The sequence below is a fragment of the Typopeltis vanoorti genome, chromosome 8 (assembly GCF_054136105.1).
Source record: "Typopeltis vanoorti isolate ZY-2024b chromosome 8, IOZ_Tvanoo_1.0, whole genome shotgun sequence".
Lineage (NCBI taxonomy): Eukaryota > Metazoa > Arthropoda > Arachnida > Uropygi > Thelyphonidae > Typopeltis > Typopeltis vanoorti.
Window position 1 is genome coordinate 145624694 of NC_143556.1, and position 15311 is coordinate 145640004.

Consider the following 15311-nt stretch of genomic DNA (forward strand, 5'->3'; position numbering starts at 1 on the left):
TATTTTGTACAGTCTATGACTTATATTGGTTCACATTAAACTTGAATCTTCACTTCTCTCCTCTCTCTCTCTGTGACCGGTTCACTTAGCCTAGCTGTCAGAAATGCCCAGAAAATGGTCTCATCAGGCAGGTTTTCAGATTGAATTTAAATCCGTTTCTTTTCCCACGAGGTGGCGCCCAACCAAAACCATTGCGCCTGAAAAGACGAGTTTGTTGGTTAAATTAAACACAGTGGGAATTTCTTTAGTAACCGACTCCGTTTTAATGTTAAATGCTTCAGTGATTCGAAGCATTCTCTGCAAGTCAACAGGAGATTAAGTCGAAGGTGTTTCTGAAAAGATTTTTTTACAAACACTTTTCGAAATTAGCGGTTGTGTGGCAATTTTTTATCTAACTTTCACGCACGAAATGTTGTAAACCTATAGTAAGTTAGCATAGTGGGAGAGCTAAGGATCGTTTCTATTAATTTATATTTTTGTATTATTTTAATTTACTTTTACATTGCCCCTGCTGTAGAGACCAAACATGGTACTTTTTCAAGCCACTTCAGGCTTCCAATAATGCAAACTATTAAAGTCCTAGCGATTGTGATAATTTTTTGAGTCACTCAAAAGAGTGAATGAATTTTTTTTCAAAATATGCAAAAAAAAAAAAAAAAAAACAGATGAATTCAGGCTATGTGTAATCTTTTCCATTCCTGGGTCTTGATTCTGCATACAAGATGTTTTAATCCTTTCAAAAATTATTCTTTAGAAGAGGCTAAAATATCACGACGAGAACAGATCAAGGTAAGCACTAGGATGGGCTTCACGAGGATTCGATTTTTAGCAAAAACCTTTAATTGCGTTTCAAATAAGAAACTGCTGATTGAAAATGTACCCAATGAGAAGTGGTGACCATCTAGTGAGATGGAGATAGAAAAATTTTCCCAAGAGACAGTAGATCAGGATATGAGGGTCTGCTATTAGATATCTATTGTTTAATAAATTCATAAATGACGTCACGTCAGAGTAAAATTCCCCTCTTTCCTGGTAACGTGAATTTGGGTGCAGCAGCCAACTGCTCTGGTGACCTCGGTTCTTCAGAGGGCGACCTTTCAAAAAATTGGAAAATAGCAGAGAGAGAGAGAGATGAAATTTCAAGTTTAATGTGAACAAATGTAAGTTTTTAGAATTCGTAAGAGACGATAATATTAGATGGACGGGATTTAGAAAAAGTTAATGCATACAATGATTTGGGTACTTGAGTTGATAGGAAATTTAAGTTCAAAAATCACATTGACAAGACATCTAATAAGGTTCAGGAGATTATTTAATTAATTAAAAGAAGCTTCATCACTAAAAGGAAGTCTTTAATCAGGCCAATTCTGCGTTATTTTTGCATTGTTATTATATATATATATATATATATATATATCAGCTTCACTTAACACGGGTATTGAGAGAAGAATAGCTAAGCGCGTAGAAGGATAATTATGGGAATCGGCCAGTTGGTTTCAGGCTAATGAATTTACCAAACAGGAGAGAAACGATTATTCAGGGCGTGTGTATGCGATGGATGACGGCAGGAGTTTGCTGCATTCGGCCGAACCACCCTTTATCCTCACTAGTGGATAAAGCAAAAAGTGAAGAAGAGAATTAGAACAAATATACGAAATTCATAGTTTAATGTTAAGACCGAAAATGTGGCCTCCGTCAAGGGGTTACAGAAGCGGTGAATCGAACGTAGCTTAGTGAAAAAAGTCGACGGGTGTTACTGCTGCAGAGATTTATGCGTAGGATTATTTAATCTGGGGATGTTGCAATTCGCTACTGTTATGAGTTTGCGTGTAAACAAGCACGTAAAACTTAAAAAAAAAAAAAAAGGTTGGTTTAAAATTTAACCAACAATAATAATTCGCGTTTTGGAAAGACGAAGAAGAAAAGAGATGTTCGTAAATAATTACGCGTGTTATCATGCGCAGAACAACTAACGGTAAATTAGACGGAAGGGCGGAATATTAATTTCGACAAGAACGCAATGAAACAAGTTTTTCTAAACAGAACTGATGAGTAGCGTATGTTTGAAGGTTAATGCAATTAATTCCCACGGCAATCATCGCACCTGCAAATGCTTGTGTTGTAAAACTGCAGAAGGAATTGATCGTATATAAAGAACGATGATGGCCGCTATAAAGGCTTCGCTGCCGTTGTTTAGTGTATCGTTAAGCTACTGGGGAGTGAAGCGGAGATCTCTCGGCGAGTGCCATAAACGAAGGATACAAGCATTAAAGTCGGTGCAATAAAATGCACTCTTTTTCTTGCTCTTCGAATCTGAATGACGGTGTCATAAATAACGCGAATCATTGATATTAATAAATGCCGACATAAACTGATAAAAGAAATCATTCACGGAAACATTAACGTGTCTGTCACAAGGCTAAGTAAATAATGAAGAAAAACTGCGTTACACTGCTATAAAAGAAAACAAAATAATAAACACAACTCCAGTCGCTGTCTGAGAGAAGCGAGATTTTCACGGAGGAAGTTTAATTCCAAAACCGAAGTGTTTGTTTAGCTTACAATGAAGTATACTCACTTGTTCTGGGAACTGCTGTAGGATGTCCTTGCTCTCTTGCTACGGGAGTGTAGGGGCTGCCCGTCGTACGTCTCGTACTGATCGAAACCAAACGGTGGGGTGTAGTTATCCTCCACTCCGTATTCTCCTACCATGCGTCTAACCAACGCCTTGTTCTCGTCGATAAAGAGATCAATTTTTTCCCTGAAGAAGAAAAACCGGAAATACACTTGTTGGAAATTCGCTCTTCAAACAGTCATGATTTACATAAGGGAAAATCAAGTCGCTGCTGCCTGCACCGACTTAATTATACGCTAGTGATAAACATGCAACTTAAATGTATAAAATTTACCACGACCACTGTGTAAAATGATCCGCCTTCGTTGCAGTAAACCGAAAGCTTTGTACGGCATTTGTTTCCAGGAAAAATATAAAACCTGCTGCGCTGCCTTTTGTGCTCTTCGGGGGGTAGAAACAGAAGCAAAAGAGAAATTTGCTTGAAATCGGCGAATAACCCTTGCGGAAGTCTAATGAGAGCATTTTTTCGACGACGTAAGAGCTCTTGGGAAGGTTTTAATCGCATCTGTAATTTTTGTTTTGAAATCTTCATGAGCAATCGTACGTTAAGCTGGAATTGTGTGCCGACCAGAAGAAACGGAGGATTAACATCACGTGTATTTCGTACTTCACTTTTATTTCAGAGCAATTTCAATGAAGCACGAGGCCGACTGTCTCTCGATGAGCTCGTAACACGCCAACACATATTTTTAATGATAAAATAATTCTGAACACGGAATATGAAGCTCAGAAAAACTGACCAGATTATCCTGCTTTTCCAAAGTAATCTTTTTATCTCACTTTATCTATGAGCTCGCCAGATCATTTTAAGCTCATTTTATCTAATATTTACGAAAAATAACTTTATTAATTTAAGGTTATTAACTAAAATGCAAACTTTTGCGAAAAAAAGAAAATAAAAGCGAAATCAAGCAAATTCGAACAACATAAATCAAAACGTTAGCTTAAAAGTTGAAGAGAATAATTTTTCTTTTCTGGAAAAAAAAAGCTTAAACTTTTGGCAAATAATGCGAACAACAGGATGAAAGACAGACCAATCTATGAAACCTTTTCAATCCTTTTATTTTGCCGAATTGGGAAAACAAACACAAGGAATTCGATATTTTATTAAAATTAAAGCGAACTCGCTGGTCGAGAATATCTTCACCGTGGGGCAAAACAGAAATGCTAATATTTAAAGTTCTCAATTCCAAAATTTACTGAGGCGAAGTGTTGCGAGTTCGCATAATGGATTGGAAATGTTAAGCAGGATTAAATGTTGGCTGATTTCTCCGTTCGTGACAAAATAACTGCACACAGCCTTAGAAAAAAAAAATCAGTGGAGATTATATCGATTTTAATATATGATGATGATTATTGTTGTTATACGATAAACTAAGAAGTGAAAGGATGTAAATTATTTTATTTAAGTTATAGACAAATAGGAGTCTCCGTAGGCAGACGATTTTGACGACGACCTTCGCCTGAAATGACCTGGGTTCGAATCCAGACTAGAATGCGAGAACGCTTATCAGGGCGTTTCAAGCGAAGGCGAATTAGCCGGTGGGATACGGGGAGGGTGGAAGGGATTTTCCTCCTGAAAACTCGAGTTTATCATCCCGCATACAGGCACACTAGCCAGAGAACGCACGCAATTTACTTATGGCATGAGACTAAACCAATTATCATGGCTACGAAATCCAAGGATATCTCGGACAGTTTTTTTATTTTATTATGTTGGACCCATACACGAGAAGTTGGTTGATCGACCCATAGTGCATTAGTACTGCGAATGGGTAGTGGGTTGGGAAAGGAGGAACTTGCTTACATTTCATTTAAAACGCTGTACAGTATATTGTATTCCTTGGAAACACATCAGGGGGAAGACTGTTCCACAGTGCGGTTATGGGTAAGTGAAGAACCGAAGAAGTTATAGCCACTTCAAATAAGCAAAACTGTGAATTCATTTTTTTGTGGGTGTGTGTCTGTGGGTGTAATGCGTGCGCGCTCCCTGCAAAAAAAAAAAAGAAAAGTAGATTGAAATGTTGCAGCAGCTATTTGGTAGGCAGATTGTGGTTCTGTTGTTGCGGTGTGACTGATTTTTGTTGCAGAGTGCTGACTTATGTAACCAGCTCATAATCGCTGACGCTTAGTATCTGAGAGGCATTTCGTTGTTCGGCCTCACTTTCATCTGCTGAGAAAGCGGAAGATTCACAGCTTAAAATCGACTCCATTGGAATTCGCCACTTGCTGTTGTCATGACCCACTATTACATGCAATCGGGAAAGGATATGCCAGTAAAACACATCCCAAGCCGACGATACCCTTCGGTTTGAGAGATGTTTTACTAGTTGTCCATAATCTATAAAACGTCATGATGGCGTTTTCAATTTTCAATGATTCTACAGAGACATCAACCAACTCTAATGAGTACGTGACTTTGGTTGTTGTAGTTGTTATTGGGGACTAAGATCAACTAACTCAGCTTCTTTCTTTCCTTTGAAAAAACACTAGGGGAAAACTAGCTCATTACAAGTCTTTCCAGTTCGCGTGGGGGGGGGGGAATCCCATCAAATCGATACAGAGACGTACATTCTCAATTACTGTTAGTTAAACAAGATAACTGCCAGCGGCGTTTACGAATCCGAGACTAAAAAGGAAAAAAAAAAGTCTACTCTGTTAATTTGCTTCTCACAGATTTTGAATCTTCTCCAGTTCTGATTTGCAATGTGTTGACTTTTTATTTCAGCTGCATTTGTTTATTTCGACAGATTTTCATTTGCAACTCTTAAAAGATTTTAATGACGACATCACTATCAGAAGGAACGTACCCCTCCCCACCCCAGTAACAGATATTCACGTGATATCAGTCCCCCTTTGAATGCAGATCATCGACTTTCGCAATTCCCAGCCCTCTGCTGCTCTTCTCTAAGGGACTTCGCACTTGTCATCATCTCATCGTGATTTACTTGCAAGTGCGAGAATTTGGCCACTAAATGTGGTGTCCACTTATTACAAACAATGTGTCTCTTTCGTCGCGTCTGGAATTTCTGGTGTGACGAAATTTTGCACCGAACGAATAAGGAAAGCACGATAGCACCCTTTTATCGCAAAGTTCCTAAGTGGGTGGGTGGGTGAATCCTCTCTTGCTGACTCCATTCTTTCGTATCGTTCACTTTCTGCTTTCAGGCCTTTCCATGGATGTTGGTCATCTGAATTTGCATCCTCAATTACTTTAATGTTAATTGAAAGTGTCTCCATAAATTTCTCTCGTCTATTTAGCCCCTTATTTCACATCTCGACACCCCCGACTTTTTTGATGCTTATACTCCTTTTTTAATATAAACATGAAAAATTGGTTGATTGTTAGAATAAGGAGTTCTCTCATATGAATCCACTGATTTTTAACTCATCTAAGATGAACAAACCTGCTTCTGTTCATAAAGCAAGAGTACTCCCTTCTTGCAAAAAAAAAAAAAACTCTCCCTCCCAAAAAAATTCAGATAATATTGTATCTATGGATACAATTTATTTCGATCCTTTATGTAACTGACAAAACAAAGCTAATTCGTGCACGCATGCGGTTTAACGTGTGTATCAGGGTTACTTGTTTCGAAGCAACCTTGGATGCATTGAAATTAGCTATGGTTGTGAAGCCATTGTATTAGGTCACATACAATGGCCTCTAACTGTTATATGCGTGTGGTTCATCCTGAAAAAAAAAAAACTGTCTTTGCTGGACAACAGAAGAAAGAGACTAATAAACTAACTGCAAGGAGAAAGAGAAAGAATGAAACGTGTGTAACAACAATCAAGATTGCATTTTATTAGAGAGAAAAAAATGCTTAACAGTGGGTTGTCGCTACAGCAATATAAGTACATCTCTCACCTTTTGCTCCTCTTCTCTCGGCCACTCCTGCTTCCTTCGCTTCCTGTCGAGCTAAGGAAGACAGATAAACTGGTATGTAACCGAGCCGTCTAAATTACAAATAAGGAGAGACTGAAAGTGATAAAAGTGATAAAAACATTTCTGATAATATGGGCAGCGTCTCCGCAAATCCGCATGCAGTAGATCATGCATTTTACAGGCTCGTGAACATTCGTCATGAATTACCAAGGAATAATTGTCATGCTACATACAGAAGACCTCGCTTGGTGAATTAGAAGAGGGCATGCAAGAGATGGGCTCAGTATTGCAGACAGACACGTTTCATGCAGAGAAAGTGTACTCACTTGGGATACTGGTTTCCTGGAGTCGGGCAGTACAACTGATTCAGTCTTCTGATGCAGGGATAGCCACGAAGAATTTCGCCTCGGATCTCTAGACCAAGCGTCAGAGACATGATTGCCATCACGACCTAGAAAATATTCCGGCTCATGTTATTTTGGGCGAAGAATGGCTTAAAGAACAAATAAAAACTAAACTAATAACACTTAATTATTCTTTCTTTGCGAACCAGAAGAAAAACACATGCACACAGTTGGGGACTTTTCTGATACGATTCTCCCAAGAGGAAGGACCAACTTTTGTTTTCAGGTAATTTTTTTCTTATATTAATATGCTAATAACGTTACAAACTTTCAACACAATCAAGAAATTCGTCACAATATATTCTTTCAGTACACTGACTTTTCTGCAGAGAGAGAGAGATGTCTCTTTCCCCTCACCCCTCGCCTTCGATCATCACTGGCTTACATATGAAGACGATTATGAAAGCATGAACAAAAGACACACGCGCTGTGTGTGTGTGGCAGATTATTTACCCATAACCAAATGGTATACATCTTAAACCAACACTGACAGAATTGCACTATTTCAGATACAGAAATTCATCGACATTTAGCACTATTCTATAACGCGCACGTGCGAGCTTGATGCGCCAACGCACACACGACACATGTTCGACAGCATGTCCTGTGTGACGCGATGTTACAAAAGCAATCACGAGTAACGACTGTTCGCCGATTCAGGTATGTTTACTAACGTCTCAGCGAAGAATAAGGAAGCTGAAATCAGGACACACCACAAGTTTAATTAGACTGCCATGTTCTTGTTCCATTAGGACGTGCAGATTTACACCTTCTCAAATCCGACAAATGTGTCAACAAATATGAAAAGATTTTTTTTTTTTTTTTTTGTATAATGAGACCTGTGAAGTATCCATAACTATACAATCACATGACTACATCTGGCTTATCTATATAATATATATAATGTATATATATAATGACTATATAATGTATATATATATATATATATATATATATATACATTATATATACATTATATATATTATATTATATATATATATACAAGCAAGTGTATATATATATATATATACACTTGCTTGTGTATATATATATACACAAGCAAGGACGTTTGTACAAAGCAAATGCTTAAGTCCTACTTTATCGACCTAACCTCAGTCGTAATGACTGCCTCTGTATTCCATAAGAGCGGGAAATTGTTATCCTCAACTGTAATAAATAAATTTCCAATCTGTGATAATTTACTTTTAACTAATGTATTTTAATTTATTTTCCACCAACAGTTTTAACCCGTGAACACGCAACTATATATATATAGATGGATTCCAATCAAGAATTTTAGAGAAGCTTTAGGCGCAACACCCCAAACAGCATGCAAACAGTATTTTAAGGATGGGCAGATTTGGAATTTGTACAAAGTTAATAGCTGGATGGGCGAGAAGAAAGAGACGTCTAGTGTTTTGCACTGATGACGCTATTGATCATTGTACAGGAAAATCTAGAGGTATATGGCAATTCAAGGAGGGAGAGAGATTTGACACCGTCTGGTAATAATGTGTGCATTGAAGATAAAATAGCCGAGTTGAGATCTTTTTTTTTTGTGTGATAAAGAAGGCAAGACTATATAAATGGCATTGAAGGTTAGTAGGTTATATTCATAGGAACACAATTTTGGAGTACAAATGCCCTCGTTACCAGTTGACTTTTTGATGTCAAAATTATTTGAGATCCTTCTTATGCCGAAAAACTATATGACGTATGGGGCCGTATTTTTGATATGGTAGGTAGGAGGTGAATTTTCCTGATCATCTATGCAGGAGCTGAAGGAGAAAAAAGATGATAGGAAGTCAGTTTTAGGACAGTATCAATGGTGCCATCAGAACTTGTGTCCGATGGCCTTTTCAAGGGATCAGAAGCACGATTGGCATTTGAATAGGAGGCGAGTTTTCTTCTCGTAGTTCTTCGAAATAATATTTGGATTTGCTGATAGCTGTTTTGCATTTGTTGGCTTCAGTGTAAGCTGATCCTGGAGCTGGGGCTGGTGTTACACGCCACATGTAGTTCTAGGCATTTTCTTGAACTGCCTTGGTACACCTTCTGTTATACCATAGTTTGGAAAGCGGGCAAAAATTATGGATGGAATGGAGAATGATGGCCATCAATGCCGGTGGGAATAATTTCCATACTCGCACAGAAGAAGTAACCTGATCATAAATAGGAAGTGGAGATGTTCTGGAGGTCATTCTACTTTAGTAAGTTTAGTATCCACAAAGGACATGGGGTTATTAGTGGCATGGATTATCGAGAGGAGAGATGATTTCTAGGCAAACATGGAAATAAAGCCAGTTTTATTTCCATGTATGCCTAGAAATCAAAGGGCGTCGGGTGAGCGGAGAGAGAGATATCAAGTGTTTCAGATTGGTAGATTTATTATTTATATCAGATCATGGCTTAAATCAGATACTTCTGATTTCTATTTTAGCAGTGGAATTGGAAAACGGAGGCAAGTTGGGATGTGGACATTAAGGAAGACGATTGCACTACTTGAATGATCGAAGGCGAATATTATCGAGTGAGGCAAGGCTACTTTAAGTTCTAAGCAATTTCAGAGGAGGTCAAAAGCAGGAAAAAATCTGATGGTCACCCGTAAGTGTCTCACGTGTTTCGAAAATTCACCAACCGGAATCATCCAGCCAACGTCGGTCGTGTGGGTAAAACCAGCTTGCTGATGTGAATGGCTAGCAGGAATTACCAGCGCAGGATCATTTTATTATTCTTGCCAAGAGATCAAGGAATTCTAAATTTCGTAGTGAGAATAATGAAATTTTTCTGTTTCCTCTTTTAATTCAAAAGGAATGATTCTAAAGCCTACTAAACCAATATATTCAACATAAATCCCAGTATTGCGGTCTTAGCTCTTGGTTTGTTCTATTTCTCTAGTCTTTCTTTTCCCATACGTACGGAGAAATGAAAACATAATAAGATCATATATATTTTTCTCAAAGAAATAAATTAAAACAAAAAGGTATTCTTAAAAAAATCCGATCCAAGGCAAATAGATGTAAATAAATAAATAACTGGACCAGTTTAGTTTTAAATGATTGGACTATAAAATAGGTTACAATGAAGATTTGAAATACTTTATAAAATATAAAGTACTCTAAAATAGATGGAATATTATAAAAAGGTAATTAAGAAGGAATACGATTTTATCAAAACCATCATTGTTGTGTGGAAGTGAAACAATGGAAGAAGGATATAAGAAGAAGTTCAGTGAAATAAAAATGAAATGAAAAGCAATAGCAGGCTATGAAAGATTAGATAAAAGGCGAAATGAAAGCATTCAAGTATTGAAAGAACTAAACCAGCTGCTGCTCTCCTACCACTGCCACTGGTGCCTGGTTGAGTTGAGAACTAATTGGAAAAAACAAACATCATACCCAGGGAAAGTGATGAATTAGGTGAAAAGAAACAAACAGCGGCGAAATGCTGGGTTGAAAGAGGCCACCTGACCTAAATTTCAAAACAAAAAAGAACTATTCTCCATTTTATTAGATTCCTTTCTCTTTAATCTCAAATCTCGAGGTTTCTTTAACTGCAACTGGAAGTAAGTTGTATAACTGATGGGTGTGTCTGTGTATGCGCGTGCAGCCATGCGAAACCCCTACTGCGATGCCAACAGAGAAATCATCTTCCAACTATAGCGGTCCCATGTCTCAAACAGCACACGAGCACCACAGAATTAAGAATGGAAGGGAAACACCGAAACGTGAGAACTACTTGTTTAGGGGGGGGGAGAGTATAGATCCGCAACCCCTTTAAGTCACTGACACATACGTATATACACTTAGTGTGTATAAACTCGTGTACGATATTTGTACATATATACAAAGCACTTACATTTAAAAGCCACAATTAAAATAATCGTCCAAGATGGTCCTTTTAATAACGGTTGGGTTTCTCACAATAACCGCGAGGTTGATAATTCCCGAACAAGAGCGAAATGAAACAGTAAAATTTTTTTTCTGTGAAACAATCTGGTCTGCAATTCAGACAGGTAGAAATGGGGCATTTCTCATTTCTGCATCTTTTCACGAGCGCTGAAATCAGGCGAAATTCACCCCGCTGGAAATATGCGGATAAAATGAATCGCAAACCGGAGATAATTGAAAGATCAAACTGCTCTCACGCCAGAATAGCAATTAACATCGCAATTTACGAGCTAAGCACGCATCTCCACTTCATGAGTACTTTACAAGCGATTCGTTAAAATTCCCAGAATTCTTTTAACTCTCTTTTCCTGATACGTAACTGCGAACGCAGTTTTACGTGCGCTGATTTTCCTGTAGCTTTTCCATCGAGCTACTTGATAGCGGTCCACACGAACACTTTCCTTGTGTGTTATTTCTTGTCGTGACACAAGATCTCCCTCCCCTACCATTCCCATGGACTTGCATCCATTTCTTGGGCATTCATCAAATTAAAGTTCTTCCTCTAGTTTGTCCTTCGACAATTCAGAAACTCCTTCAGATGAATGGGCTTTCCAAATGGACGCCAAAATAAAAAAAAAATCACCTTGCCAAAGATACCTAATAGGAAGAGAATGCAAAAATCTCCTCTCTCTTTCATAACTTGCAACTCAAACATGTATTCATTTGCACGTGCAAAATTTGCATGCGAATCAACTTAAATGGAATCAATACTTCGCCCCAGCTAGATAAAATCTTCGAGTTCGCGAGCTGAAATTCTTAAGAACTGTAAACTTCATTTCTGATGAGTTTTCATTCGGCCACTCTACGAATTGCATTTTCCCCCTCGTATCTTCTACAACCTTTTGCATCTTTTCAACTTTAACGCCTGTCTAAAACTGCGTTTTGTTGAGCTTCCATTGAGTTTTTGTCAAAAATTTTCCTGCTTCTCAAGAAAATATTTCCAATCGCAGAGCGGAGATTTTCTTTCCCCATCTGCAATGGGCTTTCGATTCGATGCCCACAGTGATTTCTTGAGTTCCTTTATACTCGAGAACTGGTTTCTTTGTCATATTTGTTTAAAAAGGTAGCCAAGACCGCAGATGGATTTGCCGTAGAGTTCGCTGTGGTGCTGCAAGCCAAGGCTTTTAGTCCGACTGTTTAGCGAGTCCAGTTTCGGCGAATGAATGAAAGAATTTAAAGGGCGCGCGGGTACCCTGGGGAGCAGCATTCGCACACCAAACACGCGCGCGCACACACAACTAATCTCTCGTGCCCTCAGAAACAAAGTTTCCATTCAAGTCTGGTGATTCACACCGTTATGTCTGTTCTGCTAATCCAGGGAACCCCCTTTCTCTCTGCTAACCGTCACAAATTATGCGGTCGTTAAAAGACGCTATCGAAACAACCCTGCTGGTGACGGCTGACTTGCCCAACAGGTCTGAGGCCTTAAAGCCGAATGCTCTACGATTTATAGTCTCTGTAGGCTATTTCTCTCGAAACAATTGCTAACCGCGATCCGAAACAAATCAGATTAGCGAATATTTCGCTCCAAAACTAGTCATAAGAATTTTTGCATTTTCTTTCTAATTTGTTTTACGATAAATTCGTGAAATGTTTGCCACACAGACTCGCTTGTTTATCTTGGCGTACACAAAGCAAGAACCGACGACTACCATTGATATATCCGGAAAAAAAATGGGCACATAAAATAAGGGGAAAGAAATTTCGGCCTTCTCCGTGGCATTCTTTACGGCTTAGTTTGATTTGGAGAGAGAGACTTGGAGAATGTGGTTGATGTCAGTTTTATTCTTCAACTGTTATGCCTTGCTATTCCTTACTCATCTTTTTCCATACTCGTTGCCTTTTTTTTTTTTTCAATGTGAAACTACCGTCAGTGTAATCACAAAAATTGACTTGTTACTTAACTTCGTACTGACAGCCATTTCCGAGGTATTACGATGTTAGAAATCTCAGATTAAAATTCTTTCTCTCTTCAATCAGAGTATTCCGTGGCTTTTCCTAAAATTCACACTCCAATAAAAAATAAGCGAGGTCACGGTAATCAATAAGGACTCGCTTTACCTTCGTGATTCAAGATGTTTAGTTTGTACTTCCCCCACTTAATGAAGCGCCTGTTGTGGGCGTCGTTTTCTTTTGGCTAAGCATTTGCAGTTCATTACGCGTTGACTTTCTTGCAAATGCAATCTTGATAACAGAAGCAACCCACAAAAGGTTGGAACTGTGGGTGCGAGTTCGGAGTGACACGACGACCTGATTAGTTGCTCCTTTGATTTTTGCACGTTTGGAGGAAAGAAAGAAATTACAGAAGCAAACTAAGATGGAGAACGCAAAAAAGTGTTCAAGAAGAAACAGAGCATCAGTACAATAGGAAATGGAGCGTATCAATAAAAGAGTTCTCCATCTGTCCGATCCTTTTCTCTTGAACAAAATTTTAAGAGAACACTGCGGATATTCCCAATGGAGGAAATAGGGCAGATCTACGATTTGTAGAGATACATCGAAATCGGAAATAAAAGCCCATCTTTTTGGATTCTGAGAAATGTAGTTGGATATGAGAAATTCAGCATAAGAAAGGTTTCTTTGTTGAATTTTTTTTTTCCTAGGGAAAAAAAAAAACAGATGCTGGTTGTTATTTATGGTCACGCCAAAGCAACAAGAGTATGGGGCGAGTGGATTCTAAGATAATTTTCAGGCGAGAAATGTTCCTCGTATCTTGGACGGGGCTTGAAATAAGATCTTTTCCGCAAAATATTGCAACCCATCACCTTTTGAATTCTATTCTGGGAGTTTCTATAGAAAAGAGCTTAATGGGAGTAGAACTCTGTAAGAAATGGAGATTTCGATGTCCCATTCAATCAAGCCTTTTCAATTAGTTACCCAACTGATTCCTCTACCAGAGGAATTATTGCAGTCATTTCCAGCAGTAAAGGTGGACTTGTTGATCTTAACCGCCATGCGAATTCTTTCAAGGAGAGCTAAATGGGTTCAGGTGAAGTAGTTCTATGGTCGATCGCGACTAGCTATGGAGAAGTTCGCAGTGTGTAGAGGGTGTTCTCTACCCCCCCCCCCCCCTTCTTTTCCCTCAAACAGTGTATAGTAATGACGACACGGCGTGTGTTGATAGTTAGCAGCTCGTTTTCGCAGAGCTGAGCAACACAGAACTGTCCAAAAGTCAATGAAATAAATAAGACAGAGCTACGGAGATCTTCTAACTGATGGACCTCCGTAGCTCTCTCGGCATTGACAATGCGTTCGGGTGGAAAGACCTTAATGATATGCTTGTGGTAGTCCAACGTCGAAATGTGTTTATCTGATTTGAAGAGCGTGCTTCAAATCGATCCTTCACCATGTCCAATGCGTTTCCAGCATTCTGCTGTTCAATCAAAGCAAGATCTGCATCATTCAAGTCGAATCCCAACACTGTTTGGATTGATATTTGGCTTAACCCTTCCAATGAAGACCAACTGCTTTCAGCATTCTCTTTCTGTTTACTTCATGTAGGGTTTGTCAGTGTTAAAAAATATTCAAAATATAAAAAATAAAAAAAATAATAAAAATGAAGGTGCGACAACTTTGGAGCGCAGTTTACACTAACATCCACTTCGCTTTAATCCCCTACTTGGCAAGATTTGTCTTTATTAAGTTGAATTCCTGATAAAGGATTCCAAAGAAATTTCATTGAATTTATTGCCAATTCGGTTTAATGAAACGAGCACGCGTTCCTTGCGGAACATATTTTTATGGTTTCACTCAAGAATGGCGATCGCTCCGCGTGTGGGGAGGGAAAGAGAGGGAGTGAATGAAGGAGCCGAACGAAGCAAAAGTGATGCAACACAACCGCAGGGACCCCGCTGCTCGAATGCAGACTGGCGATAAAAATGACAAACAGGCCACGGCCAATACCGCAAAAAACAAAAACAAAATGGCAGAAGTCGGCAGCGCACGGAGGCCCTCGACTCAAAGCGGCGTTACAAGTTTGTGGGAGTGAACGATCAAGCACGAAAATCATCACGTGGCTTGCTTATTATTTCGAAGCAGACTCGCCCTGCTGAAATATCCGGTGACACGTGGAAACAGAGGCGCGGAACATTTTCAGAAATAATATCCGATTGTCGCTTTCTTATCCTCGATGAGTTCTTGACCTTCACAGCGGAATTAAGTTCCTTACCGTTGCACGAGTAGTGAATAATATCAAAGTGTCAGCAGCGGCAATCTTATAAAATGCCTGTTCGTTTACCCGATAGCGACCTTCCCGTCTCAAGATAGACCATTTTTAATAGAAGTTAAATATAGAAAAACGATATTCTAAATGATGTAGAAAATGGCGCGAACTCGCATTGTTAGTAAGGGGCCGTATATCAGGAAAATATGAAGTAGTTTATTATTAGGTGTCATCGCGATATCCATCGCTCCCTAGAGACAGGGCTGCGTGTTTC

The 15311-nt window shown here is 38.8% G+C and overlaps 1 protein-coding gene across 1 annotated transcript in view; it reads right to left on the reverse strand.

Moving 5' to 3' along the window:
* Positions 1–15311, reverse strand: part of LOC150104407 (protein spaetzle 3-like) — a 521297-nt gene that overhangs the window by 31306 nt on the left and 474680 nt on the right. The window contains exons 2-3 of the mRNA XM_090397031.1: positions 6848–6972; positions 2579–2761 (exon numbers count right to left, since the gene is read on the reverse strand). Coding sequence (XP_090253157.1) covers positions 2579–2761; positions 6848–6966 — 302 coding nt within the window. The 5' untranslated portion in view covers positions 6967–6972. The remainder of the gene's footprint in view (positions 1–2578; positions 2762–6847; positions 6973–15311) is intronic.